The sequence below is a fragment of the Mustelus asterias genome, chromosome 25 (assembly GCF_964213995.1).
Source record: "Mustelus asterias chromosome 25, sMusAst1.hap1.1, whole genome shotgun sequence".
Classification (NCBI taxonomy): Eukaryota; Metazoa; Chordata; class Chondrichthyes; order Carcharhiniformes; family Triakidae; genus Mustelus; species Mustelus asterias.
In genome coordinates this window covers 31145933-31172161 of record NC_135825.1, presented here as the reverse complement: position 1 = coordinate 31172161, position 26229 = coordinate 31145933, and the positions used below count along the sequence as shown (strand labels likewise).

Sequence of the window (26229 nt, the reverse complement as noted above, 5' to 3'; positions counted from 1 at the left end):
TTTGAGGGAATGCAAGAGCAATGAAACATAACACTGTAATAGTAATAAAATACTCTTCCAAACTTTGGTTGAGGCACCTTGTTGGGACAGAGAAGAGGAAGTTAGGTGTGCTTAAATGTCGTAACAAATAATCTATTATTCCATTGTCACAAAGTTAAATCATTGTCCTGTTGACAACACCTCAGGTAATTAATTTACGGAACAGAATGCTCACAAGTGCCCACCATTTGAAGGTCATTTTGCAATTGCAACAAAATACCTAGTTAGATGTGTCACTTTTGATATATTAAATAGAATATTGCCTAGGCATGCTGTTTATGGTTGAATTAAACAATATATTGTTTTATAATTGTTATTAAATAATGTAATGCATAATTTAAGGATATAAGGGCCACTGATTTACTTTGACTAAAGAAGTCAAATTTCCTTCTTATCGCTTGATATTCTAGGATATTTACCAGCATCTCCAAGGTTTAATTATACAATTGTTAATTTGTCAGTGAAAATTGTAAATTAGTGTCCTTGATTACTAGTTTCCACTTTAGACACATTAAGTGATTCCAGTGCAAATTGTTAAAATAAAAGCAAATTATTGATGTCTGAAATCTGAAACAAAAACAGAAAATGCTGGAAAATCTCAGCAGATCTGACAACATCTGTGAAGAGAGAACATAGCTAACGTTTCAATCTGGATGACTGTCAAATAAGTGCAAATTGTGCCCGTTTTGAAAAGCTGGCCTCCCCTCACTCTCCTGGGTTTCCACTCAAATTCATTTGCTTGTCACCAAACACAAAATCTGCCTCGACCAAGTGCAGTCAGGCAGCATTATAAATTGCAATTTATTTTTAAAACAAATTTTGCTTAAAAAATATATCCCTTGATATATGCAAGAACAGTAACCAGGTATGCAACTGACAGTAGATCTATTACTAAACCTAAGTATTTTAAGTCAGTATTGATTCAACACCTTAAGGTAACCAGAGTTGCTGATAATGACTTTAAAATTATAATTTTAATTTAAAATGTCACAATTAATTTAACTGAGATTTTAATCATATTCAGATATTTCATAAATCCACAAGCATTGTTTTAATATTTTATTAAACTCTTCAGATAATTTTGGTTCTGAAAAATTGTGAAACTCAATACAAAAAGATGCCCACATAAAAACTGTACCAAATGCTAAATATAAATGGACAATTAATTTGTAGAATGCAATTTTTTAACTTCCTTAAAGAGAGCAGTTTGGCACATTGTGAGCATAATTCACTAAATTATACACAAAATATAAACCATGAAAAGATTCATTTATATACCGATCCAATAAGAAACTGTGTACAATAAAACATTTAACCTAATGCAGTGCTTTTTAGTTCATGCGCTATTATGTTTTAAGATATGCATATTCTAATTTAATCACTTATTTCTTCATGCAAAAGAAAATGTATTATAAAATAAGAATCAGGGATTTGCAATAAGTGCTGGTGCGGCATGGTGGCACAGTGGTTAGCACTGTTGCCTCACAGTGCCAGGGATCCAGGTTCAATTCCGGCCTTGGGTCACTGTCTGTGTGGAGTTTGCACTTTCTCTCTGTGTCGCGTGGGTTTCCTCCCACAGTCCAAAGATGTGCAGGTTATGTTGATTGGCCATGTTAAATTGACCTTAGTGTCGGGGAGATTAGCAGGGTAAATGTGTGGGGTTACGGAAATAGGGCCTGGGTGGGATTTTGGATGGTACAGACTCAATGGGCCGAATGGCCTTCTTCTGTATTGTTGTGATTCTATTATATTCAAAAAATGTGAATGAATTAAAAAAATGCTAAATATTAAAGCACTATAAAACTCAAACTCATTGCCTGCTGCATTTTTCATTCCCAAATAGTCTTCCTCTAATATGTAAAACAGTTAAGTTGTCCATATAAAATAAGTGAATAGGTATCGTTTTAAGTCAGAAAGCTGCAACTCAGCCATCACTTTTCATCAGGTATTACATAACTACATGAAACTGTTTTCACCTTTTAAAATAAGAAAGGATGAGCTTGCATTTTAAGAAGTAAAGTTAAACAAAATTTACCTTTTGGAAGAAAATACCATTTACAAATAATCTGAGCTACCCAATTTTGGAGATTTGCTTTATCCTTTTGCTGCTCAAGTTCAAAAACAGAAATAGAGCAGATGTGGGTAAAGGGTAGGTGAGTTGTACACAGTTGTGGGGGAAAACTAATGTGTACTGAAATTATAAACATGTTTATAAAGAATATATTTGTTACGTACAGTATGAAAGGAAATCTACTCCAAAATGTGTAATATCAGGTGACGAAAGAGCAGCACTCCGAAAGCTAGTGCCTTTTGCTACCAAATAAACCTGTTGGACTTTAACCTGGTGTGTGAGACTTCTTACTGTGTTTACCCCAGTCCAACGCCGGCATCTCCATATCAAGTGTTTAAAACTCAGGGTGACCTGACTAAAGTCCCCTTACATAGAAGGATTAATTCAAGGCTTTGCATCATTTTATTGCTGTCAGACTAGAAATCTCTCTTTCCCTGGTATTTTTGGATATCCACATACTATGCACATCCTCTAGCAGTTAGAAGAAGCAAATGACCTACTTCTATATTTCTATCAATTTTAATAAATACAGCTATGGTGTAGTGTTTGTTACTAAATGAGTAATCCAAAGGCCTGAGCTAATAATTCAGAAGACATAGTTTAAATCTCAACGTTGAGATTTGAACTATGTCTTGAATTTAGCTTAAATTGGAAATTATAAACTTTTGAAATCTGTCACTCCTGTCAGGAGAAACTCTGCCATCTATCCTGTTTGGACTATAAGCATCTCCAGTTCCTCAATGTATGGTTGACTCTTAACTGCCCTTTGCTGTAGCCTGGTGAGTCACTCAGTTATATTAGGGATGAGCAATGCTGGCCTTGCTAATGATTCCCCAATCCCAACAATGAATAATAATAATTTTAAAATCTGTGAATAGGCATTGTAAGATGACCCAGGGTATTCAGTGATTTCCTCTCCCTTCTCATGGAGTAGTGCTTACCACTTGCCTTCAAATGACCAATCAATATCAACTGGTGTGTGGAGAACTTCAGACACAAACACATATTTGTTCACTACATGGTAAAGGGTGCTGCTCTGCCAACACACCACATCAGCAGGTTAGCTCCTAACTTCCCTCTACATCATACATTGAGTTATTTATCACATTGAGTCACAAAGAGATGAAGGCTGTGTCCACCTCCAGACCAAGAAATCTTCTCCGTTTATTCTCTGTGTCTCTGTACGAATCCGGGACTCATTTGCTTCAAGAAACTGAACAGCCTTCTGCCAGATCTTCTTCAGCTTTTTCCTGCAGCAAAAAAGATTTAAAAAAATAAAAGTTTGATTAAGTTAGCATCAAAATTTGCTTTCTATTTCAAAAGAAACATTCTAAAAACAAAGAGAAGCGTATTTTAGATAAATTTTGTTGAGGCATGCAATTGTAGTCTTGGCATACTATCTACAGGTAGTCCACAGAGTTAACACACAACACAGTTTTCAGGAACTAATTATAAGTTGAAACATTGCAAGTTGGGACCAACTTCCCCACAGAAATAATACTATAAATAGGGAAATGGTTCCTGAACCAAGACCAGAGATCAGTCACGGGGTGCCCAGTGGTCTTAAATGCTCTCAACTCTTGCCCTGTCAAAGTTGCTGAGGCGGCTGTTGATGCCTGAACACCTTAGCACAAGTTCTTCGATTAGGGGGATACAAGGAAGCCATTGATCACTTTCAGTTGCCTATTTAACCTTGAATGGCTGCAGGTCTGAGTGCATATTAAATACAATGTAAGCGTATAAATGCATTAATATTGTGATGGCTGTGCCAAAAAAATAGACTGACACTGGCTCACGGATGGATTCACAGAATAAAGTACTACTTTCCAACCTAATAAACAAACGGTTTGACCTGATAAAGATGGTATAATGGTTGGAGTGACATTGTCCAGTCATGGAGATGGGTGGCGCAGAATGTCGATGTACACATATTAACGTGCTGGCATGGCGTCGTAAAGTCAATACCAACTTTATAAAGTTGAAAGAGAGTGTCAATCCATAAACATGGCAAGTGTCATTCGTTGTAACACAAATGTCATAACGTGGAGTACTGCCTGTATTGTATACACTTTTTTCCCCCTTTTGGGCAGTGTCACGTTATTGCTTTGGTATTTTTATGGCGAACTACATGGTGGAAATGCAGAGTCAATGACCAACTTATCTCAAAACAAGATAGAAATTCTTATACACAAAACAAGGAACTTGGAACATGATTTTTCAGCTGAAAATAGTAAAAAGGGGCTGTGATGTTTGCTTGCATATACCAGCAAGTTTGTTTTTTCTAGGTTAATAGCACTGCTGACAGTGATAAAGTCACAGTAAAGGCAGCCTTTTATCTGCTGCAAATAAAGTGAGCTGTACAGTAATTAACATTCTACTGTTTTTGAGTGGTGTTTGAAAAAATAAAACATTTGTAGCATGGAAAGTCTGTTTGCACAATTGGCATAAATTAAATTATCACTCACGATCACGGTAGCAATGGGCGGCACGGTAGCACAGTGGTTAACACTGCTGCTTCACAGCTCCAGGAACCTGGGTTCGATTCCCGGTTTGGGTCACTGTCTGTGTGGAGTTTGCACATTCTCCTTGTGTCTGCGTGGGTTTCCTCCGGGTGCTCCGGTTTCCACCCACAGTCCAAAGATGTGCGGGTTAGGTTGATTGGCCATGCTAAAATTGCCTCTTAGTGTCCTGAGATGCGTAGGTTAGAGGGAATAGCGGGTAAATATGTAGGGATAAGTGGGTAGGGCTTGGATGGGATTGCGGTCGGTGCAGACTCAATGGGCCAAATGGCCTGTTTCTGCACTGTAGGGTTTCTATGAAAAAGGATACTTAAGTTTTGGATGGTGGGGCATGAGTAGTTGCAACAATATTTTGATTTTGGTGTAGAAATATTGCTACGTTGCTGATGAGATTAATCAGCAGGAAGGATTGAAAGAAATATCTGTAGGAGTATGTGACATTTATTTTTATGCGTGAGTTTAGAAACAAAGATACATGAACAGTCGTACAGATTTATTTCTTGTAACTTAGTAAACTCACCTATCCTCAGGTTGGATCAGTGTGTCACGGACATGGGGAACAGGTACATAAGGTATGAGTTCTAAATCCTTTTCCCAGTCTTGATTGTGAGCACGAACGACACCTGTTTAAAATTAAATTAAATTTGTGAACCAAAAATCTGACATACATAATTGTAAGACAAAGAATTCAATTAAATCTATTCTGTTTCATTAACTGAAAGACACAATTTACTCCTTTGGCACTGACTTTTGATGAAATATGGTCCTGTGATTGTCAGTTAACTTTGAATACTCACAAAAATTGTGAGTTTGCAGGTGAAGCTCTCAAGTATGGATCAGCAAAGTATTCCACGCTTTTGCAATCAACGCCAAGCCGAATCATATCCTATCTATGTTCAAAATAGCCCACTTTGAGGATGACAACTTTGGAAGATAAGAAGTGGAAACCCAAGCCAATTCTTCCCCATCCTAACTTAGAACCATTGATACAGAACTTCTGTGGAGTGACAATCACAGTTGGAGTACCACTCTGCTTCTTTTTATTTACCTTAGTCTGGAGCTGCACATTTGGCTGGACTTCCAATCCAAGCTTGCTGAGAAATGTGCAGATGGTGATGATGGGGAGGGGGTGGTTGGGCGTGGGGTGGCCAGTCAGAGGACAGCCAGGGAAGAGTGGTGGTGATATTGAAAAATTGAAGAATTAAAACCAATTGTAGCTTCTGGGTAACTACCCTGCCCCCCCCCCCCCAACAGACATCCCACCTGTGACCCCCACCCCCCCAACCACACAGGACTCCCCCCGACACCTAAGGACCTTTATCTCCCAAAGGGAACACCCCAACCTACAGGGTTTCCCCCCAGCCCCAAGGCCTCCCCCCACAACCAGGCCCAACTTTATCTACCTTCTCCCACAAAGCTGCCACCAGACCTGACTCTTACCCAAACCACACTCCACTTCTCAAGGCCTGACCCTACAACCCCACACCCCCACTTCAAGGCCTGACCCAACAACCACCTCCTCCATCCAAGCCTGACCAGATACCCCCAAACCCAAGGCCTAATCCACCACCGCCCTCCCGAAGACCCGACCTGACACTCCACGCTTGTCAAGGTATGATCCGAAACCAGCCCTTCATTCCCCCAAAAGCCCAACCCGCCGTCGCCTTCCCAATCCTATCCACTGGCCTTTTACACTTATCTCTCACTGGCTTTTCAAGGACCTGGCTGGACCTTTAAACTTACCTGGTTTATGGTAGCTAGTGGCTTCCCCACCGGTGACTGAGCTGCCCTCGATGCTAGGCTCTGGGGACGCACTTTTGTCCAAATTTTGCCAGGTCTGAGTCGGAAAGTTGGGTGAATTAGGTTGTTTGGATTTCAAGGTTCAAGGAGAGTAGAAATCCAACTCAATTGCCACTCCACCAGATGTTAAGGCAATACGTAAATCAATGTAAAAACCAGGGAAAGTATAGAGAAAACAGTTCAAGTCTGCATGGCTCTGGCCAATCAAGCAGGGTAAAACCAGAAATCTGAAGTTTAAACTAGCCATGTAAGGATCAGAGACGTGATTACACTAGGGTTTCCGATGGGTTCCTCATGTAGCTTTCAGGGTACTTCCAGTCTCTAACTCTTCAGAGACAGATAGATCTGGGCTATTGATTACAAATGTGGTGATTCTAGTGGTGGCTGAATGAGATCAAATATCTCGAACTTTTCAGACATGTATGGTTAACTGGATAAACTCATTGAGTTATCAAAACATTTTCAAAACTGCTTTTAAAACAAATTAGAAATATCATTTGATTTGAATGCTCAATTTCACAACCATATTGGGACAAGCTTAATTTGCCATCAACTGAACAGAAATAAACTATTTTTAAGCTACTTTAACTCTATGTCATAACCCAGAACTGTGACTTTACTATTGTAAGGGTGCACATTTTAATTGAAAAACAGACAGCATGAGAAAAAGAACATGTGCCAGCCACAAAACAAACACACCGCCTGCACACACACACGCAATGACTCAAACACAAACATTTGCAACTTTAGCAGTGTCATACAATTTTATTTTTAAAAATCATACAGTACCTATGATTTTGTTCACCATTTCATACACAGCTTGTTTTTGTTCTTTCATTTTCTTCATTTGGTACTTCAGAAGTAGCAATATAATCCACAAAAGGCTTAAAGCTTTATAAAAACACGGAAAAGCTCATCAGCACACAAATTCTTTTCTGGCTCTTTTATAATAAATTGATTAAGCAATTGTGTGTTCTAAATGGGAATCTGGCTTCCTTTGTCTACTTCCTCTCTCAGCTCCACTGTCCAAATTGCAGCCTCCAGCAATTCTGTCTCTACTGTCCAGAACTCTTTCCCTAAATCCCTCCACCTTATTTCTTCTCTTCCCCCATAAAAAATCCTAAAAATTGAAATCTTTAACCATTCTTTTGGTCATCACACCTAAATCTTCTACTGCCTGGGATTACAGGTGTTATTTATATCAATATTGTTGCATCAGCCCTTACAATAGAATGTAAGGTTTCAGAGTTTCACATTGAACTTTACATGCAACAGTTAATCTATGGTTACTATAAACAACAGTGGTCAAAACCATTAAGGACTAGCATGCTTACAGAACATTCACCTGAAAGCAGGTTTTGAAGAAGCTTTTAATGGTGGAGGGATCTGGGAAGGATTTATAGAGCCAGGAAAAGTGAAGGCTGCGATACAAATAGTGACAACAGAGTACTGTGGTGTAGTGGCTATGTTGCTGGCTTGGTAATTGAGAAAATGAGAACATGAGTCCCAAACCCAGCAGTTAGAGAATCTGAAGTCAACTTAAACAAACTCTCAAAGTTAAAGGCTGGATGGTTGTAAAAACCTAATGGGTTCAGTAATGTCCTTCTAGCAAAACAACCTGCCCATTCTTATCTGATGTATATGGTTGGGGTTGACGTTACATATTAATGTGCTTGTCCACTGGCAATAGTAGAGTACTAAGGTTTACTTTTGTGTTCAGCCAGCGAGTGGACTACAGTTGTGTTTTGTTCAGAATACAAAAAAAGCTTATTTAATTAATTTAAAACACTGGGGAACGTCATGAGAATTAAAAGAACCAACCTGCGTTTGTTTAGTGGCTTTCAAAACTTCAAGATGTTTCCCAAATTGCTTCACAGTTAATAAATTGTTTGAAATTGTAATTAAACTGTTGATTTGTAGATGAATACAGTGGCCAAAGTGTACAAGCAAAATACCACTATAGCAAGCTGACACTTTAGGGGTGAAAGTTATGTAGAAGCAGACCAAGGGAAAGGGGTGAGGCAAAAGGAAGAGGAAAAATCAAAAAAAGAAGAGGATTGTGGCAAACAACTTAAATACAAGGGCAAAGAACTTTTAGCGAAACTTTATGGAACCGAGATACTACCAGTTTGGTAACTTACCCTTACTAATTATTTAGATTACCTGTTGCTTTATATAACAAACTCAAAGCAGATTTATTGCTACAACGCAGTGATTTCAGAGAGGTATGATATATGACTGTTTTGCTACAATAAACAAATTATAGAGGGTGAGGCGACTTGTCAAATTATAGACTGGTTGCAATAAACAGAATATGATCAGTGTTTATCATTCCAAACATTAAACTAGTTGGAAAGGTGCTGTTTATGTTAAACAATTTGAGTAAGAAGTAACAAATTTAAGGTAACTGAAAATAACAAATGCGTTAAAATATATCACATTTTCCCACATATATCTATACTGCAACACATGATTTGGATTCAGAGAGTTTATCCTGCTATTCTTCATTAAACGTAATCATGAGTGCTCCTCTTATCTTACATCGTGGGCTTTTTTCAATGATTATTTTTATAAGGATTGTTGCCAAATCTGTCACAGATCTTGATTTGAGACAACTATAATTACTGTGGCACTGACCATTTTAAAATCTAAACCGGTGTATTACATCTACACAGATTAACATTTTCAATGACTTACCCAAGATAACGATTAACATTCTGTGGAGAATTAGGAGAACAGCCTGGCGGAGGCGACAATGCAAATTCATTTGTGGACGAGTAGATTCAAGACAAATCACTTGATCCACGGCAGTTACTGCTGTTTCTGAATCTTTACCAACTAGCCTGTAACAAGATATGCAAAAAGATATAAACTGACAACTGCATGAACTTTCTTCAAGAGCATGGCTGCAATGGTCACTAAGTTTTTAAATGACACGCACACAATATAGAGTGACTCAAGTAAATAATTCAAATTTGACAGCGACAATCTTTATTAAGGATAACTTTCAAACAACTTTGCCTGAGGACCAAGACTGTTAATTATTATGCCATCTCAAATCAACTGACTGTTTCTACCATACATCAGGTAACTCAGACAAAATTTTAGCCAGAGACTTCTGTGACATACCATTAAGAGAACATATACAAAAGAGATAATTTCCTAAAGTTACTAATAAGTAAAGTTTATTTATTAGTCACAAGTAGGCTTACATTCGCACTGTAATGAAGTTATTGTGAAAATCCCCTAGTCGCCACACTCTGGCACCTGTTCAAATACACTGAGGGAGAATTGAGCATGGCCAATTCACCTAACCTGCACATCTTTGGACTGTGGGAGGAAACCGGAGCACCTGGAGGAAACCCACGCAGACACGGGGAGAATGCGCAAACTCCACACAGACAGTGACCCAAGCCGGGAATTTAACCTGGGTCCCTGGCACTGTGAGGTAGCAGTGCTAACCACTGTGCCACCATGCTGCCCCCATATTTTTGCCCATTCTAAGTTCAAACAATTATGAGAATACTTGATCAAAATAACGAACCATGCAGTCCCAGCAGAAAATTAATATTGAAAAAAACTTTAAAATTTAATCTATACTTTGCCACATGGCTTGACTTCTTTTGCAAAACTGTAATTTTTCAGGACATTGTTTCCAATTAAGGAAATAAAGTCTCATGATTGTACAAAGCAGATTGGATTTTTTTTTTAAAAATCAAAAAGGGAAAATTTATAACACCTAATTTTTGTCTTCTTGCTACCTCATCAACCAATGCTCCCAACAGTAGAAGGGGATGGTTCACTGATTTCTGTGCCTTTCTATGAGAAAACATTTCAGTTGGAAGCAGTGCCTTCCATGAAGGCAGGACCTCAAACTAATAATTTCTTGTGTGCCACATCTCCAGTTCAAAACCACATTTTACCACTTCACTCCTTAATATTGCTGAATCTAAAGCTGCTTCATTTAAAAAAAACTGAATGGCTAATAAAAAGGAAATGTGCCAACTTTTTACAATGGTGGCACAGTACTGCTGCCTCATAGTACCAGGCACCCAGATTCAATTCCAGCCTCTGGTCCCTGTCTGAGTGGAGTTTGCTCGTTCTTCCCATGTCTGCGTGAGTTTCCTTCAGATGCTCCGGTTTCCTCCCACAGTCCAAAGATGTGTGGGTTAGGCTGATTGACCATAGTAAATTTCCCCCTAGTGTCAGGGGGACTAGCAGGGTAAATATGTGAGGTTACGGAGTGGGATTGTGGTCGGTGCAGACTCGATGGGCCAAATGGCTTCCTTCTGCATTGTAGGGATTCTACGAATCTTATCAATCCACTTAAATTTACAATGCGGATTGCAGTTTACCGAGAGGAGTGCTGTATTAATGTTATTTGTATAAATGATTTTTTGTAAAAATAAAAGATAATGTTTGAACTCCATTAATATGGCACTTAAAATGCTGAGACAGTTGAACATTGCGCCAATTGTGAACTACACTGAAATTGCCAAAGCAGATTTAAATTTGGACTCCTGACATGCAGGAAAGACATTTTAATCCAATCTCTTCTCTTAATTTGTATCAACATTCTAACAAGTCTTTCCGAAACACAGATATATGGTGATTGCAGAAGTTTGCTTGTTCACCTTGGTGAAATTTCCTAATTAAATAATTGCAGTTTTCAAAAAGTTTATTTCAAAATAAATTAAAAACGAGATAAAAGTATTATTTCAAATCTGGTCAAAAAGTGATTCAAACTTGAACTGTTTCTCCAATTGACCATTATTCTATATGTTCAAAGATTTTTTTAAAAAGATAGGGTAAAGATAAAGTGGTAGAATCCATGCACATGTACAACTACAAGAGATTGTGGTTTTTTTTCAAATACTGTTCATTAGTTCCAACTAGAATTCAGAAGAAAACACAACTCACCTAATCCCAAGGTCCCGGGTACTCTGAATGATCCACTCTAGTGCCTCATCAAATTTTTCTGAATTAGGAACTTCAGAAATCTGGGGAAGCAAATGAGGATTTTAAAAACATACCTTCAAGCCACTTTGCTAGATGGTCTGGTAAACATTCTATTTTGCCACATTTAAGATGGTGCAGATCATTTTCAACAGGAAATTTCAGGATGCATTTGGTTTTGAATCTAAACCTAAATTTAACATTGAACCACAGATAGTTTGAGAATAAGATTTTTCTGCTGCCCTAATTAATGAGCCTTGGAACTTCAGTGGCAAAATTCAACAATAAGGCTGAAGGAAAGCAATCGAAAGTGGTCTCTTATAAAATGTGCTGGTGGCCAGGTGACACTATCAGCATATCAAAATCATGCTGCTTGGGGAGAGAAAAGTGTTGCTTGATAACAAACTAGATTAAAAAGTCACCAATCAAGTGTTGTATACATCAGCTTTTTTACATACTATACAGTAATATCAGTGCTACTCTCAATGAGCAGGTCATTCACAATTACCCGTAACCCCAAGTCAATGCGCTTGATTCATTAAGTAAAGCTCCTGGGAAGATCTATAATTAGCTCGGTCCAACTGCAGAATTTTGGAAGTCCAGTAAATTGACATGGGGAATGCCAGTGCTTGCACACAATCCATGTATCAGGAAGAAGCCTGGCTAGCACATCAAATGGCAATAGAAAATCAGCTATTGAAAGGATTTAATGCCCAGAAAGTTCAGGCCAATAATCTAGGGCTAAAAATGTTTGTTTCTTTCCTTCAAGCATGCCAAGAGCACCAATTGCGAAGTTGTGCATTCCCAGATCAGAATTTTTCACCCATTACAGTGAACATACAGAAAATCATTGCATCTGGTGTGCTTCTTTGTGAAGAAAACGTTTGACAAAGTCCCGCACAAGAGATTATCGTGCAAGATTAAAGCGCATGGGATTGGAGGAAATCTATTGAGATGGATAGAAAACTGGTTGGCAGAGAGGAAACAAACAGTAGGAATTAATGGGTGCTTTTCAAATTGGCAGACAGTAACAAGTGGGGTGCCATAGGGATCGGTGCCAAGACCCCAGCTATTCACAATATACATTAATGATTTGGATGAGGGAACAAAATGTAATATCTCAAAGTTTGCAGATAACACCAAGTTGGGTGGGAGGGTGAACTGTGACGAGGATGCAGAGATTCTTCAGAATGATCTGGACAGGTTGGGTGAGTGGGCTAATCAATGGCAGATGCAGTATAATTTGGATAAGTGTGAGGTTATTCACTTTGGAAGCAAAAACAAGAAGGCAGATTACTACCTGAATGGCTGTAAATTAGGAGAGGGGAGTGTGCAGCGGGACCTGGGTGTCCTTGTGCACCAGTCACTGAAGGTAAGCATGCAGGTGCAGCAGGCGGTAAAGAAGGCAAATGGCATGTTGGCCTTCATTGCGAGAGGATTAGAGTACAGGAGCAGGGATGTGTTGTTGCAACTATACAGGGCCTTGGTGATGCCAACACCAAAGTATTGTGTGCAGTTTCTGAGGAAGGGTGTTCTTGCTCTCGAGGAAGTGCAACAAAGGTTTACCAGGCTGATTCTGGGGATGGCGGGACTGATGCATGACGAGAGGTTGACTAGCTTGGGATTGTTTTCGCTGGAGTTCAGACGAACGACGGGGGATCTCATAGAGACTTATAAAATTCTAACAGGTCGAGGCAGGATAGGTGCAGGGAGGATGGTCCCGATGGTGGGGGGAGTCCAGAACCAGGGGTCACAGTCTGAGAATTCAGAGTAGACGATGTAGGATGGAGGTGAGGAGACATTTCTTCACCCAAAGAGTGGTGAGCCTGTGGAATTCATTACCACAGGAAGTAGTTGATGCCAAAACATTGAAAGCATTCAAGAGGCGTCTGGATATAGCACTTGGGGCAAATGGGATCAACGGTTATGGGGAAAAAGCAGGATTAGGCTATTGAGTTGAATGATCAGCCAAATTCTTAATGAATGGCGGAGAAAGCTCGAAGGGCCAAATGACCTCCTCTTGTTCCTATCGTCCATGTTTCTATCGCAATCCTAGTACATGATAAGGAATTGCAAATCTAAATGTTTACCCCCTCAATACCAGGAATATTAGACAAATGAAAGGGAGAAAATGTAAAACCAAATATCATAGTCAGATTTTTCTAGCTTCAAACTGAAGGTAAACATGCTTGTCACATTTCACTGGATGGCAACATACGGTAGTATATATCAATTTGTTTTAAGTATGTACTCCTCAGATTTTGGCCGATGTACAATTCCAATGGAATCAATCCAGTGGTGACAGATCACAATGTAAGAGTTTAATTCTTTTCTCCTGAGGCCAAAGACTGATTCTGATGTACGCTTGCAGATTTTTATGACTTCTAAATACAGTGGTGTTACTTATGAGCTGACATAAAAAACACAATGATTTTTTATAGCAATTAGCCTAAAAGAGCAATTATAATCATTTTCATTGCATATTCCAACAATAGTTTGTTACATTAATTTTATTATTAAATGAATGCCAGTTTAGAGGAAAGAGAAATGAGTATACAGTACAAAACAATTGTATTTGTATGAAACTTCTTCGTCCAGTATTTTAAAAGATTATAAATTCATTCAAAATAAAATGGATGAATGTCAACATTAACAGGGTAGGCAAACAAATGTCTGATGAGTGCATTAGCAATATTTCACCCATATCTTTGTTAATCATTTCTAAGGCATGTTTTATTGCCCAAAACACCTGATCCTATCAACTGCAATTAACCTAGAACGGATTGTATTTGGCTTGAAAAATATTTTCAGGTTAAATCCATTACTTACCACCAAGTGTCTCTTTACTTCAATGACTGGTACACATTTGCTCTTCAATGGATATTCAGATCCACATTCAAATTCACCTAAAAAGTTCAAGAGTTAAACAATTTGCTTTAAATACAATCATCTACTTAATAACTAAAAATGTGCATTTCTAAGGGAGAATCAAATATCCCAAATTAACTGACACTTATAAATTTATTTAGGTCTAAATTTATTAGCACTTTCTTTGATGTGGCACCTTATCAAATGCCTTCTGGAAATCTAATTGCAGTACATCCACCAGTTCCTCTTTATCCACATGACTTTTTCAAAGAACCCCAATAAATTGGCTAAATGTGATTTCCCTTTCACAAGACCATGTTAACTCTGCCAGATTACACTAAATTGATCTAAGTGCCTTGTTATAATGTCCTTGATAATACCTTTTAACATTGTCGCTATGACAGATTTTAAGCTCGATGGACTATAATTTCCTGCTTTCTGTCTCCCTTTTTGAATAAAGGAGGTATATTAGCTATTTTACAATCTAATGGAACATACCTGAACCTAGGGAATTTTGGAAAGCCAAAACCAATGCATCTCACTAGCCACTTGAGAACATAGAATGAAAGCCATCAGGATCCAGGGAAATGTCAACTGCAGTTCCAACAATGTACCACTACAGTGATGATTGCAAATTTTCTGGGGTTCTTTCCTTCCAATTCCTGTTATTTGCATCCTCTATAGTGAAGACTGATGCAAAATGCTGTTCAATTCATCTGCATCTCCTTATTTTCCATCTTCTCCCCTTGCTGATTTTAAACAGTGCAGCTCCCGTCTCACTCCTTGCTAATTTTGAACAGTAAAGCTTCAGGTGCTTTCCTCGCTGAGTTTAAACAACGAAGCTGCCATTTCCCTCCTCGCTAATTATGAAAAGTGAAGCTCCCGGCTCCCTCCTCACAAATTTTAACCAGTGAAGCTCCTGACTCTCTTCTCGCTGATTTTGAAGAACAAAGCCCTCAACTCCTCCTTCATTGAATTTAAAAAATGAAGTGCACTCTTTTGCCTGAGAATACATCAGCACCGATTCTCCCGAATTGGGACACAAGTGCCCATTCCAGTTGGCATTAGCAGCACCAATCAGGTGTGATTCTCCCATTTAATGGATTCTAATTTATGCATCGCAGACAATCTGCAGGCCAGCCCTGCTGTTCCAAGACCAGGCCACCATTTGTAAATGGCTCCCCGAACGTCGTGCTCAGAGACAGGCCACCCTCCCTAAAAAATGAATTGTGTCCCTCCCGGACTGACCAGGGGAGCACCACCAAGTCCTCACCGAAGAGGGGAAGGGAATCCTGCCCTGCCGCCCCCTCCCCGGCTGCAAAATCGCCATAGCACACAGGCATGGGAGTGACCTGGCCCGAAACCTTCTCCCTCCTCTGCTTCCTTCCCCCCCCCCCCCAATGATTTCTTCAAAACAACTGTGCTATGCAAGAGAGGAAAGAGAAAACGGAATCACAGGCTGTTAATCAGGTTCTGGCTACACTGCAGTCAGGATCAATGGGATAGTTGAGATGTATTCAACTGCAAAGGGAAATGAAAATAAACACAGGTGGTTGGTGGATGATAGAAATCCAGTCTTTTTCAAGGCACTGTTCTATGAAAGTTAAGCTGGATTTAAGTCACTGTCTTTGCAATAGACTGTTCTCTCAGGCTTGAATTTAGAGTCTGTTTAATGACAATGACCAGATAAAATCCTTCAGCCTTGTTGTTATCGGACATAATTAATTTTTCAGTTAGCTGCATGACATCTTATCTACAATTGTGATTAATTTAAGCAACTTAATCTCTTCTTAAAAAGCCATGTTATGGTAGGTGTTAAATTTAGTTTTATAGATTTCATATTTTGCTTAGCACCTCACAGCTTACATTTTTGTAGTTAGATATTGTAACTTACAGCAAGAATACTTCCTTATTTTGAGATTATCCTCTAACTTACCTGCCATTTCTGCCAAATACTCAAACATTTCAGACAATAAGAGCATTACGGTTTTGTGTTCTTTAGCTTGGCAAAACTGGAAAAAAATAAAACTCACTAAATGAAATTGAAATATTAATGCAAATAACGCATGAAATTTAAGATATAAGCAAAATACTGCAGATGCTGGAATCGGAAATAAAAACAGAAAATGCTGGAAAATCTCAGAGCTCTGACAAAGGGTCATCCAGACTGGAAATGTTGGCCCTGTTCTGTCTCCACAGACCCGCTGAGATTTTGCAGCATTTTCTATTTTTGTTTGTATGCAATTGAACGTACATTCAAAAATGAAAAAGGCTAAACTAAATACTGTGAAAAGTTCTGTACTGTATTAAGTATATCTAGGAATAAGAGTCACGCAATTATTCAAAAACAAATAAAGCAATGTTCAATTTTGCTTTTGACTGAAAACACCATTTTGCTAATTATTCCATCTGGCATTCTGCACAAGACGTGCGGGTTTGGTACATTGGCCATGCTAAATTCTCCCTCAGTGTACCCAAAAAGGCACCGGAGTGTGGCAACTGAGGGATTTTCACAGTAACTCCATTGCTGTGTTAATGTAAGCCTACTTGTGACATGAATAAATAAACAAACTGAAAAAAACACTGCACATCTAGTACAGAACAGTGACCTCCAGTGAGCTATTAATGCCATAGCCAAATATCAGCAGGTGAATGCTCAACATTTTTGAACTCCTTATGTACATACATAATGTGTGTGTATAAATATGTATCAGCATCATGAGTCCAAATCAGCTTTGAAAAGGGTAAAATATCATAGAAATCATAGAAACCCTACAGTACAGAAAGAGGCCATTCGGCCCATCGAGTCTGCACCGACCACAATCCCACCCAGGCCCTACCCCCATATCCCTACACATTTTACCCGCTAATCCCTCTAATCTACGCATCCCAGGACACTAAGGGGCAATTTTAGCATGGCCAATCAACCTAACCCGCACATCTTTGGACTGTGGGAGGAAACCGGAGCACCCGAAGGAAACCCACGCAGACACGAGGAGAATGTGCAAACTCCACACAGACAGTGACCCAAGCTGGGAATCGAACCCAGGTCCCTGGAGCTGTGAAGCAGCAGTGCTAACCACTGTGCTACCGTGCAAATATGTTTTAGGTTTAGACTAATGATGGTCTGAATTTGAGTCAGATTGTTCCTATGCTGAGGAAGACAGAGTTCCATAGAAGTAATTGGTGAGAAGAATATGCAGTTCCACAACTGATCTGTTATGGGTTGCCAACAGGCATTTAGTAATTATTTTGGTGACAGTTTGAGCTGGAGAATTAATTATCCTTAAATTCAAACCTAAGTTATAAGTACGATTTTAGTCCTCTTATTTTGAAGTTGAGACACAAGTTGAAGTGGTTGAAGTGAATTAATTGGAAATATAACTTTGCTCAGATACACAAAAATATCCATGCACTTCTATTGCACCTCCTCAATATTGCCAAACCCTGCTGTTATCGTGGATGGGTGGAGTGTTTATCAAATTTGGATTTGTGTATTGAATATTATAGAAGTTCCAGATTAAAATCTACCATCGTCTAAGGATCAACTGTAATTGCAAACAAAATGGTTACTCACTGCATCTGTTTTACCGCTGCAATCCACTGGCAACATCTTAACTATAATGAAAGAAAACCATAGATGATATAATTCTGTACAGCGCACAAAATAGTTAAATACAAGTATCTGGTCTGCTATACAGAAAATTCCTAGAATAGTTTTCAGTTTGATGCGTAGAAAAATAGGTAAAAAGCAGGTAGTCTTAATATCGCAATTCATGTTAATATCATTAAACAAGACTATATGACATTGCAAAGAAATATTCAGAATCAGCAATATTGGGAGCACAAATAATCATAGAATCCCGACATTGCAGAAAGAGACCACCTAGGCCATCGAGTTTGCACCGACTCTTCAAAAGAGCATCCATGCCCTCCTCTTTGCCCTATCCTGTAACCCCTCGCATTTACCATGGCTAATCCACCTAACCTACACATCTTTGGACTGTGGGAGGAAAGTGGAGCACCCAGAGGAAACCTGCACAAACATGGGGAGAATGTGTAAACTCCACACAGATAGTCACTTAAGACCGAAATCAAACATGGGTCCCGGGCACTGTGAGGTAGCATTAACTACTGTGCCACCATCCCTGTTAAACCAAGATTCAGAATGAGGGTTGAAAACATGCTGAAAGCTCAGAAATATAGCTGGTGTGGATTAAAAAACTGAGCCTTACACATAAAATCGTTTTCAAAATAAACAGAGGGACAGTCCAGATTTAATCCCCATTCTCCACAGAACGAGGTGATCCAAGCCTCAGCAACACTGCTATTGTGTGTGCGTGCTCAACAATTAGAGAAAGGTCTGGATACATACCTGCCTTCAGTTGGGTTCTGATGTTGCAGATGTATAGAACGTTGGTTCGGCCGCATTTGGAATACTGCGTCCAGTTCTGGTTGCCACACTACCAGAAGGACGTGGAGGCTTTGGAGAGAGTACAGAGGAGGTTTACCAGGATGTTGCCTGGTATGGAGGGGCTTAGTTATGAGGAGAGATTGGGTAAACTGGGGTTGTTCTCTCTGGAAAGACGGAGGATGAGGGGAGACTTAATAGAGGTGTATAAAATTATGAAAGGCATAGATGGGGTGAACGGTGGGAAGCTTTTCCCCAGGTCGGTGGTGACGTTCACGAGGGGTCATAGGTTCAAGGTGAAGGGGGGGGGGGGGAGGTTTAACACAGATATCAGAAGGACATATTTTACACAGAGGGTGGTGGGGGCCTGGAATGAGCTGCCAGGCAAGGTGGTGGAGGCGGACACACTGGGAACGTTTAAGACTTATCTAGACAGCCATATGAATGGAGTGGGAATGGAGGGATACAAAAAAATGGTCTAGTTTGGACCAGGGAGCGGCACAAGCTTGGAGGGCCGAAGGGCCTGTTCCTGTGCTGTATTGTTCTTTGTTCAGTACACTTAGTATATTGCAAAGCAGATTGCTACAATTCCTCATGAAGTTTTACTTTAGGCATAAAGAACTTTTTTAAAGTGACTGCTAATGTAATTGTGATACATTTTTGCTGCAGTTAAACTTTTTCTACATTTTATATTCTCATGTTTCAAACTTATTTTGACCCATGTGAAAATTTTAAAATTACTTGAAAATGTCATCTTTATTGAAGCTAAACATACAACTTTTACATTTACAAAATGTTAACTGCTTGCATTAAATTTCAACTTAAATAAACAGTCTTTTCATTATTTCTCCTGAGCTGAATTTAGTCTTATTTCTAAGAAGCTATAAATGTCCAATGACACAAACTAAATCTATTTGTTACACAAGAAACTGTATTTAGTATCATTGGCAAAGTGCCTGGTAATTCTATCCTGAAATTAGAAAAGCTGTGCACACTGTGATTTTCTCAAACACATGGCACAATTCATCACCTGACTCAAGGACAGGTGGAAGTGGACTCAAATGGGCCAAGTAGTAACTTCATGGTATTTGAAAACATAAAAAAGGAAAAGAAGTTCTTTGCAGCAAGGGCTGATTGATTTTTTAACACCAGGTAGATATCTACCTGATAGAATATATGACTAACAAGTGCTTGCTGTACTGTGGCTGCTCTATATTTTCATAAAACAGTACCAAGGCATGCTTTTAACTTCCCGTAAAGCCAATTTTTATTATTCTTTAGCTTAAGAATAAAAATCATACGTGTTACATGTAGTGAAATATCTAGAAGCTACATGACCATTCACAGTAGACAGCAGCTGCTGTGGATATTAGTTTTTCTTCAAGGGTGTATAACAACTATTAACAGAGGAACTTTAGGAACAGGAGTAGGCTGTTAATCCCCCAGCAGCTGCTCTGCTATTTAACTAATTCATGGCTGATCTATAACTCTATCCACCTTTTCTCTTACCCAACAAAAATCTATCTTAAAAACGCCAATTGTTCTAACATCCCAGCTTTTTGGATTAGGGAGGGAAAAAAGCCTTTCAGATTTCTTCACCCGTTATAAGAAAGTGATTTTTGAATTTGTTCCTAAATGGCCCAGCTCTAATTTAGTGTTCTTTTCTTCATTTCCACTACCACAGGAAATGGTTTCTCCCTATCTAGCCTATTGGATCCTTTTAACATTTCAAATACTTCAATCACATCACCCTGACTGATTAAAAGCAATCAAAAGCTCTCTCATTCTTTATCTAAAGTGTTCACTACAAGATGTGGACAAGCACCAGTACCACCCACAAAGTAAGAGAGAGATATTCTTGTGCAAAATGGACACTTTATCAACCTAATGGAAAATAAACACCCACATTTCATGGTTAATCTTAAGCTTCAGAAAGTCTGTTTGTTGCCACAAACCTGCTACTTTTGTCCATACTAAAAGAGATACAGAATTATACAGAAAAAGAATACTCAAGTATTTGCTTTTTTGTACCACAGGGTGCATAAGGAGCATTAGGGTTATATATAAAGTTTAAATGCATATTCTCAATAAGCTATTTTTACTACAGATTTTAGTCTCCTGATTTACTAACCAATGAGGCAATAGTATTAAGGACAGATCTTTCCAAATCTCCAGGAACCCAAAATTCAAACAGGACAAAATAAAATGAAAAGATAAACAGGACTTGACTACCAGGACTCAGGAGCTGCGTGTGGCTGGGGATTGCAGTTCAAATGTAGTACTCTATCTTATGTAACAACCTAGTAATGCAGAGTTCACAAATCACTATATAAAATAGTAGATTATTCTGTTTCCGTATCATGAGACAGAAGAGAGGAAATTCACATGGCATGGGATTCATGGATTAAGTTTCCGAGATCAGGACCAAGATGACTGAAAGCTTTGCCACAAAATTAGGAATACCTGGAAAAGAGGTGATGCAATGGAGGTGCTGAAAGTGAGAGGACTAGAGAGCTTTGTGCATCATTACAGAGATGGAACAGAGCGAGGCCATGAAAGGCTTCATCAATGAGCCCAAAAAATTTGAATTTTGTATCGATGCAACTCTGTGATTGGACGATATTTGCTAAACAATACTGATTGTGCTAAGAATTACACTGAAACCAATTTAAGATCATCAGTCAGGCTCACAGTGTGGCTCATTGATGCATGCTGGAAACTACATATATTTGCACACAAGGTCCTGTCCTTTGCAGACTAAAGGAACATGTCCACATTTTTCACCTAAACAAAAGCTTATGGAATGGTCATTTGCTTGTTCATTCCTCAGGACAATGGTTGACCAGAGTCAATCTGCCCAGTTTAAACTTGAGCAAAATTGGACAGCTAATGGCTGCATACTGCATTTTCCATGATAATGCCTTCACCGATCAGAGTCCATTTGCCAATCAAGCAGCACTCTCTTCTATACAGTATTACATGTTGTTCCCCTGTTAATATTTGGTAATTTCCTGTTGAGTGCAAGACAAAAAGCTTAGATTTCATGTCTCTTTTTCAGTATTACTCAAAACTTGAATTTGTTGCACTGGGAGACTCAGTGGAAGTCAGTGCAGTCAGGGTAGGGAGACTTCAGCAGGGTTAAGTTTGGACATGGTAGAGAAATTTGTTTGAAAAAATTAACTTCGACAAAGGGTCATCTAGACGCAAAACATCAGCTCTTTTCTCTCCTTACAGGTGCTGCCAGACCTGCTGAGATTTTCCAGCATTTTCTCTTTTGGAGTTAGTTTGAAAGGCCATCAAGGATATTGTACAGGGGCTGATATACTGATAGCATGGAAAAAGATTACAGATAAAGAAGTGAAAATGGCCAAAGTTCGAAGCGTAAAAGTAGGCTGCCTTGACGATATATAGGATATGAGGTTTGAAACTCAGCTAATGTATTTAAAATGTTGGCGCAAGTAGAGAACAAATCTTCTCTTCTCTTCAAAAAATACTGGGCTCTCAAGAAACAGTCCTAGATGTTATTAGGCACAGATCACAAAGTCCATCACCAAAGTAGAGAAACAGTCACACTAACTAACAGGATATTGTTGTATTAATAGAACCATTGTGTAAATTGAAGCATATCCTTTTGTTGCTATACAGGTTGCTGATCAGATTGCATCTGGAGCAGTGTACCAAATTTTGATCTTTCCACATGGTGAGTGCTGTAGTGGACTGGAAAGAAGAGCTACAAGAAAGATTCCTCACTCAAAAAACTTCAACTACTCTGAAAGACGAAGGTCTTTGGCCCATTTACTTTAGATCAGTGTGGGTTCACAGATTTATAAAATAATTAGTGGCCTGGATAGCGTCCTAATTGATATATTTTAGGTTAACAGATTTCACAGGACCAGGGACATGAGTTGAATTGATCCATCAGTAGAAATAAACTGGATGTTAGACAGTTCTTCTTTTCCCAGAATGCAGTGAGCTTCTGGAATACTGTAGTGGCTGGTGGTGGATCCTAACTCTCAGTATGCCTTCAAGAAGGATGTGACTGAGGCAGAGATTGCACCATTTGAAAGATAACATAAGTAGGCCATTCAGCCCTTCGAGCCATTAAAATTGTCTTCATCTTTCAGCACTATCTATATCCCTCAATATTGAAAAATATTTTTTCCTCATAGGCCCGTGTTTTTATCTTTCTCCCAAGGGAGAGGGGTTAAGGAATTTGTATTTAGTCATAAAACTCCAGTCCTCAAGGCATGGAACAGGATTAACAGAACAACTAGATTTTGTCTCATCAATTTCTGAAAGCTCTCAAATTTCTAATGTTTACACCTCAGCTGAATCAAATGACCTTTTTGTGTGCATCTATTTAATCTCTCAGTATTTCTCACAATATTTTATTTTGTACTACCACCAAAAGCTGTAAATAAAACATCAAGATTAGTTACTTCAAAAAGCAATGTGTGTACTTACTATTTTTTCCTACGTCTTCCACAGATCCTTCAAACAACCCTAAGGTTTTGACACAGATTAACCCCACTAGAACAAGGCAAAGGACAATTGTAGCCACCTGGAGAAACCACGATAGGTAAAACTCAAATTTATCTAGACGATTCTTAGGTTTCTGCACTTCCTTCTTAGGAAGTCCACCAGAGGCTTGTCTTGTGTAGCGTTCATTTTCAGACAAACTATCAGACTTTCCTCTGTAACGACCATCAGAATAGAGGCTGCCTGAATTCCTCAAATATCGATCCGAATACAAGCTGCTCAATCTTCCTGGACGTACATCTGAACTCAGGCTGTCAGATTTTCCTGCATATCGATCTGAATACAAGCTATCAGATTTCCTTGTGTCTGGATTTGAATCCAGGCTTGTATATTTCCTTGTATATCGATCTGAACTCAGGATGTCAGATGTTTTTGCATACGGATCTGAATATGAGCTATCAGACTTCTTTGCATATGGGTCTGAATACAAATTGTTAGATTTTCTTGTATATGTATCCGAATGTAAACTGTCTGATATAATGGTATATGGATCTGAATATAAGCTGCCAGATTTCTTTGTATATGAATCTGGATATAAGTTGTCGGATTCTTTTGAATATTGATTTGAATTCAGACTCGTATATCTCCCCGTGAATCGATCTGAATATGGGCTGTCAGATTTTCTGGTATATGAATCTGAATTCTGGCTGTCAGATGCGCTTGTATATCGATCTGAATATGCGCTGTCAGATTTCCTGGTAAATGGACCTGAATTGAAGCTGCTAGAAATCCCGGTGTATCGATGCGAACTCAGGCGGTCAGATTTCCCCTCATATCCGCCGTCCACAGCATGAAGTCGATCCGTGAAGTAACCGCCCGACGTCCCTGTATACTGTCTGATGGGCGGCTCAGGGTCAGGCTCAGGCTCGGCCTGCCCGCCGTCTAAATCGGCCTTGGCGCTGGAGGTGAAGTCGGACCTCCGCCTTCTGGGCTGTTCCGGGGCCGGGCTCTCCACCTCCCGCTGCCTGAGGCTCTCGCGACTCCGCAGCACTCGACCGCGCTGTTCATTCTGCCTCTTTTCGGACTGCAGCTGGTCTAGTTTGTTGAGGTACAGCGACCGAGTGCTGTCGGTAATGGGTCCGGCCGTGTAGCCCAAGGCCTTCAGTTTGCGTCGCAAATCTTTGTCGTTAATTGTCGACGCCATTTTGCACCTCGCCGCCTCCAATTCGCCTGCGCAACCCTGCCCCGAGCATGCGCGGCCCTGCTCCCAGCCCCGAGCATGCGCGGCCCTGTCCCCAGCCCCGAGCATGCGCGGCTCTGTCCCCCAGCCCCGAGCATGCGCGGCCCTGTCCCCAGCCCCGAGCATGCGCGGCCCTGTCCCCAGCCCAAGCATGCGCAATAGACACGGCTCCAGTTTGACTATTGTCTTAAGGCCAAGAGGCAGTGCCGGATTTAGGCATAAGCTAAACAAGCTACAGCTTAGGGCCTCACAAAATTTCAGAAGGTTTACAATGAAGAGAACATTTAAGAGCGGATACCAGAAAAGAAAAAGAAAGCAACAGCTTGAAGAGCAACTCAAAAAATTACTAAAAGTTGACAGTCACTTTACTCCAGAAACAGATAAGGATCCACAAACCCAAGGTGATCAGCAAAGTCCAAAACAACCACAGCCTAGTGCCTCTGCTACTGAGACAACAGAGTCTGGAATCTCAGCTGAGGAAAACACTGGAAGTGATGCAAATGTGAGCGTTGCAGAGCCGACATCCACAGTTGAAACAACAAAATTCACGAAATTCAATGATGTAGGTCAATGGGGTGCCTTAACCGAGGATGAACTCTCATACTGGATCCTTAAGGGTCCTTCAGAGTGTCAACACTGGAACGGTCCATTTGAAAACTCAAAGCGGTCATTCAAAAATCAAGATAGATATTGTTCAAAAGGTCTTTTTCAGTCCAGAAAAGTTAATGGTGAAATATACGATCGGGAATGGCTAGTGTACTCTCCAACAACTGGCTGTGTTTACTGCTTTGTCTGCAAGCTCTTTTCAACATCAACTGCAGCACTAGCTTCTGGTGGGTTTTCTGACTGGCGAAATCCCATTGCAATTAAAAGTCATGAAAACTCTGAAGAGCATAGAACAGCTTTGCTGACATACTTGACAAGAAAGTGTGGTTCAACCTTAGACTCAAGACTAGCAGAACAAATAAAAACAGAACAACAGTACTGGAGACATGTGCTTGAGCGTGTTGTCGCGGTGATATGCACATTAGCAGAACGTGGGCTAACTTTTAGGGGAGACAATGAAACTTTTGGATCACCAAATAATGGCAACTACCTTGGCCTGTTAGAATTAGTTGCTAAGTTTGATCCATTTCTTTCCAACCACATAAAACAATATGAAAACAGAGGATCTGGGTCTCCTTCATATTTGTCTAAGACAATATGTGATGAACTTATTCAGCTTATGGGTAATAGAGTAAGAGAATCAGTTTTGGATGATTTGAGAAAAGCAGGCTACTTCAGTTTGTCTGTGGACTCTACACCAGATCTTTCCCACGTGGATCAACTAAATGTTATAGTAAGATATGTATCACCTGATGATGGTTTACCTGTTGAACGCTTTCTAACTTCCCTCGAGTTGGAAAATCACAGTGGTGAAAGTATGGCGGATATGGTGGTGGACTATCTAAGTAAAGACTGCAAAGTTGATTTCAGTAAGTGCCGAGGACAGTCATATGATAGTGCAGCAAATATGGCTGGTAAATACAAAGGAATGCAGCAAAAAATTCTAGAGAAAAACAAGCATGCTATGTATATTCCCTGTGCCGGACATTCACTAAATCTTGTTGGCCGTGCTGCAGTAGATTGCTGTTTAGATGCAGTAAACTTTTTTGCTGTTGTGCAAGAAATATACACTTTCTTTTCATCTTCTACAAAGAGGTGGGCTGTGTTGTTATCATTCTTGAATGCAGACTCCAGAGTACCAAAGTATGTTAAGTATCTGTCCGACACTAGATGGGAAGCACATGCCAAAGCTGTGTCTGCCATAAATGAGAGTTACAGGTCAATCACCGATGCTCTAAGT

At 39.6% G+C, this 26229-nt stretch overlaps 1 protein-coding gene across 1 annotated transcript; it reads right to left on the bottom strand.

The window, feature by feature from the left end:
- Nucleotides 1-1083: 1083 nt before the first annotated feature.
- LOC144511886 (uncharacterized) lies at nt 1084-24606 on the bottom strand. Its single transcript, XM_078242315.1, has 9 exons — nt 23129-24606; nt 17831-17871; nt 16190-16265; nt 14215-14291; nt 11350-11429; nt 9127-9272; nt 7219-7320; nt 5150-5252; nt 1084-3360 (listed from the first exon to the last, which is right to left on the bottom strand). Exons 1-9 carry the CDS (start codon nt 24534-24536, stop codon nt 3213-3215), a joined length of 2181 nt encoding a protein of 726 aa, XP_078098441.1. The 5' UTR covers nt 24537-24606; the 3' UTR covers nt 1084-3212.
- Nucleotides 24607-26229: the final 1623 nt, after the last annotated feature.

Coding starts and splice junctions, on each gene's coding strand:
- LOC144511886 (XM_078242315.1), bottom strand. CDS start 24,536: ATGCTTGGGCTGGGGACAGGGCCGCGCATGCTCGGGGCTGGGGACAGG. Junction 17,872..23,128: donor GGAAGACGTAGGAAAAAATA/GTAAGTACACAC, acceptor CTTTCATTATAG/TTAAGATGTTGCCAGTGGAT. Junction 14,292..16,189: donor GTATTTGGCAGAAATGGCAG/GTAAGTTAGAGG, acceptor TGAACTTTTTAG/GTGAATTTGAATGTGGATCT.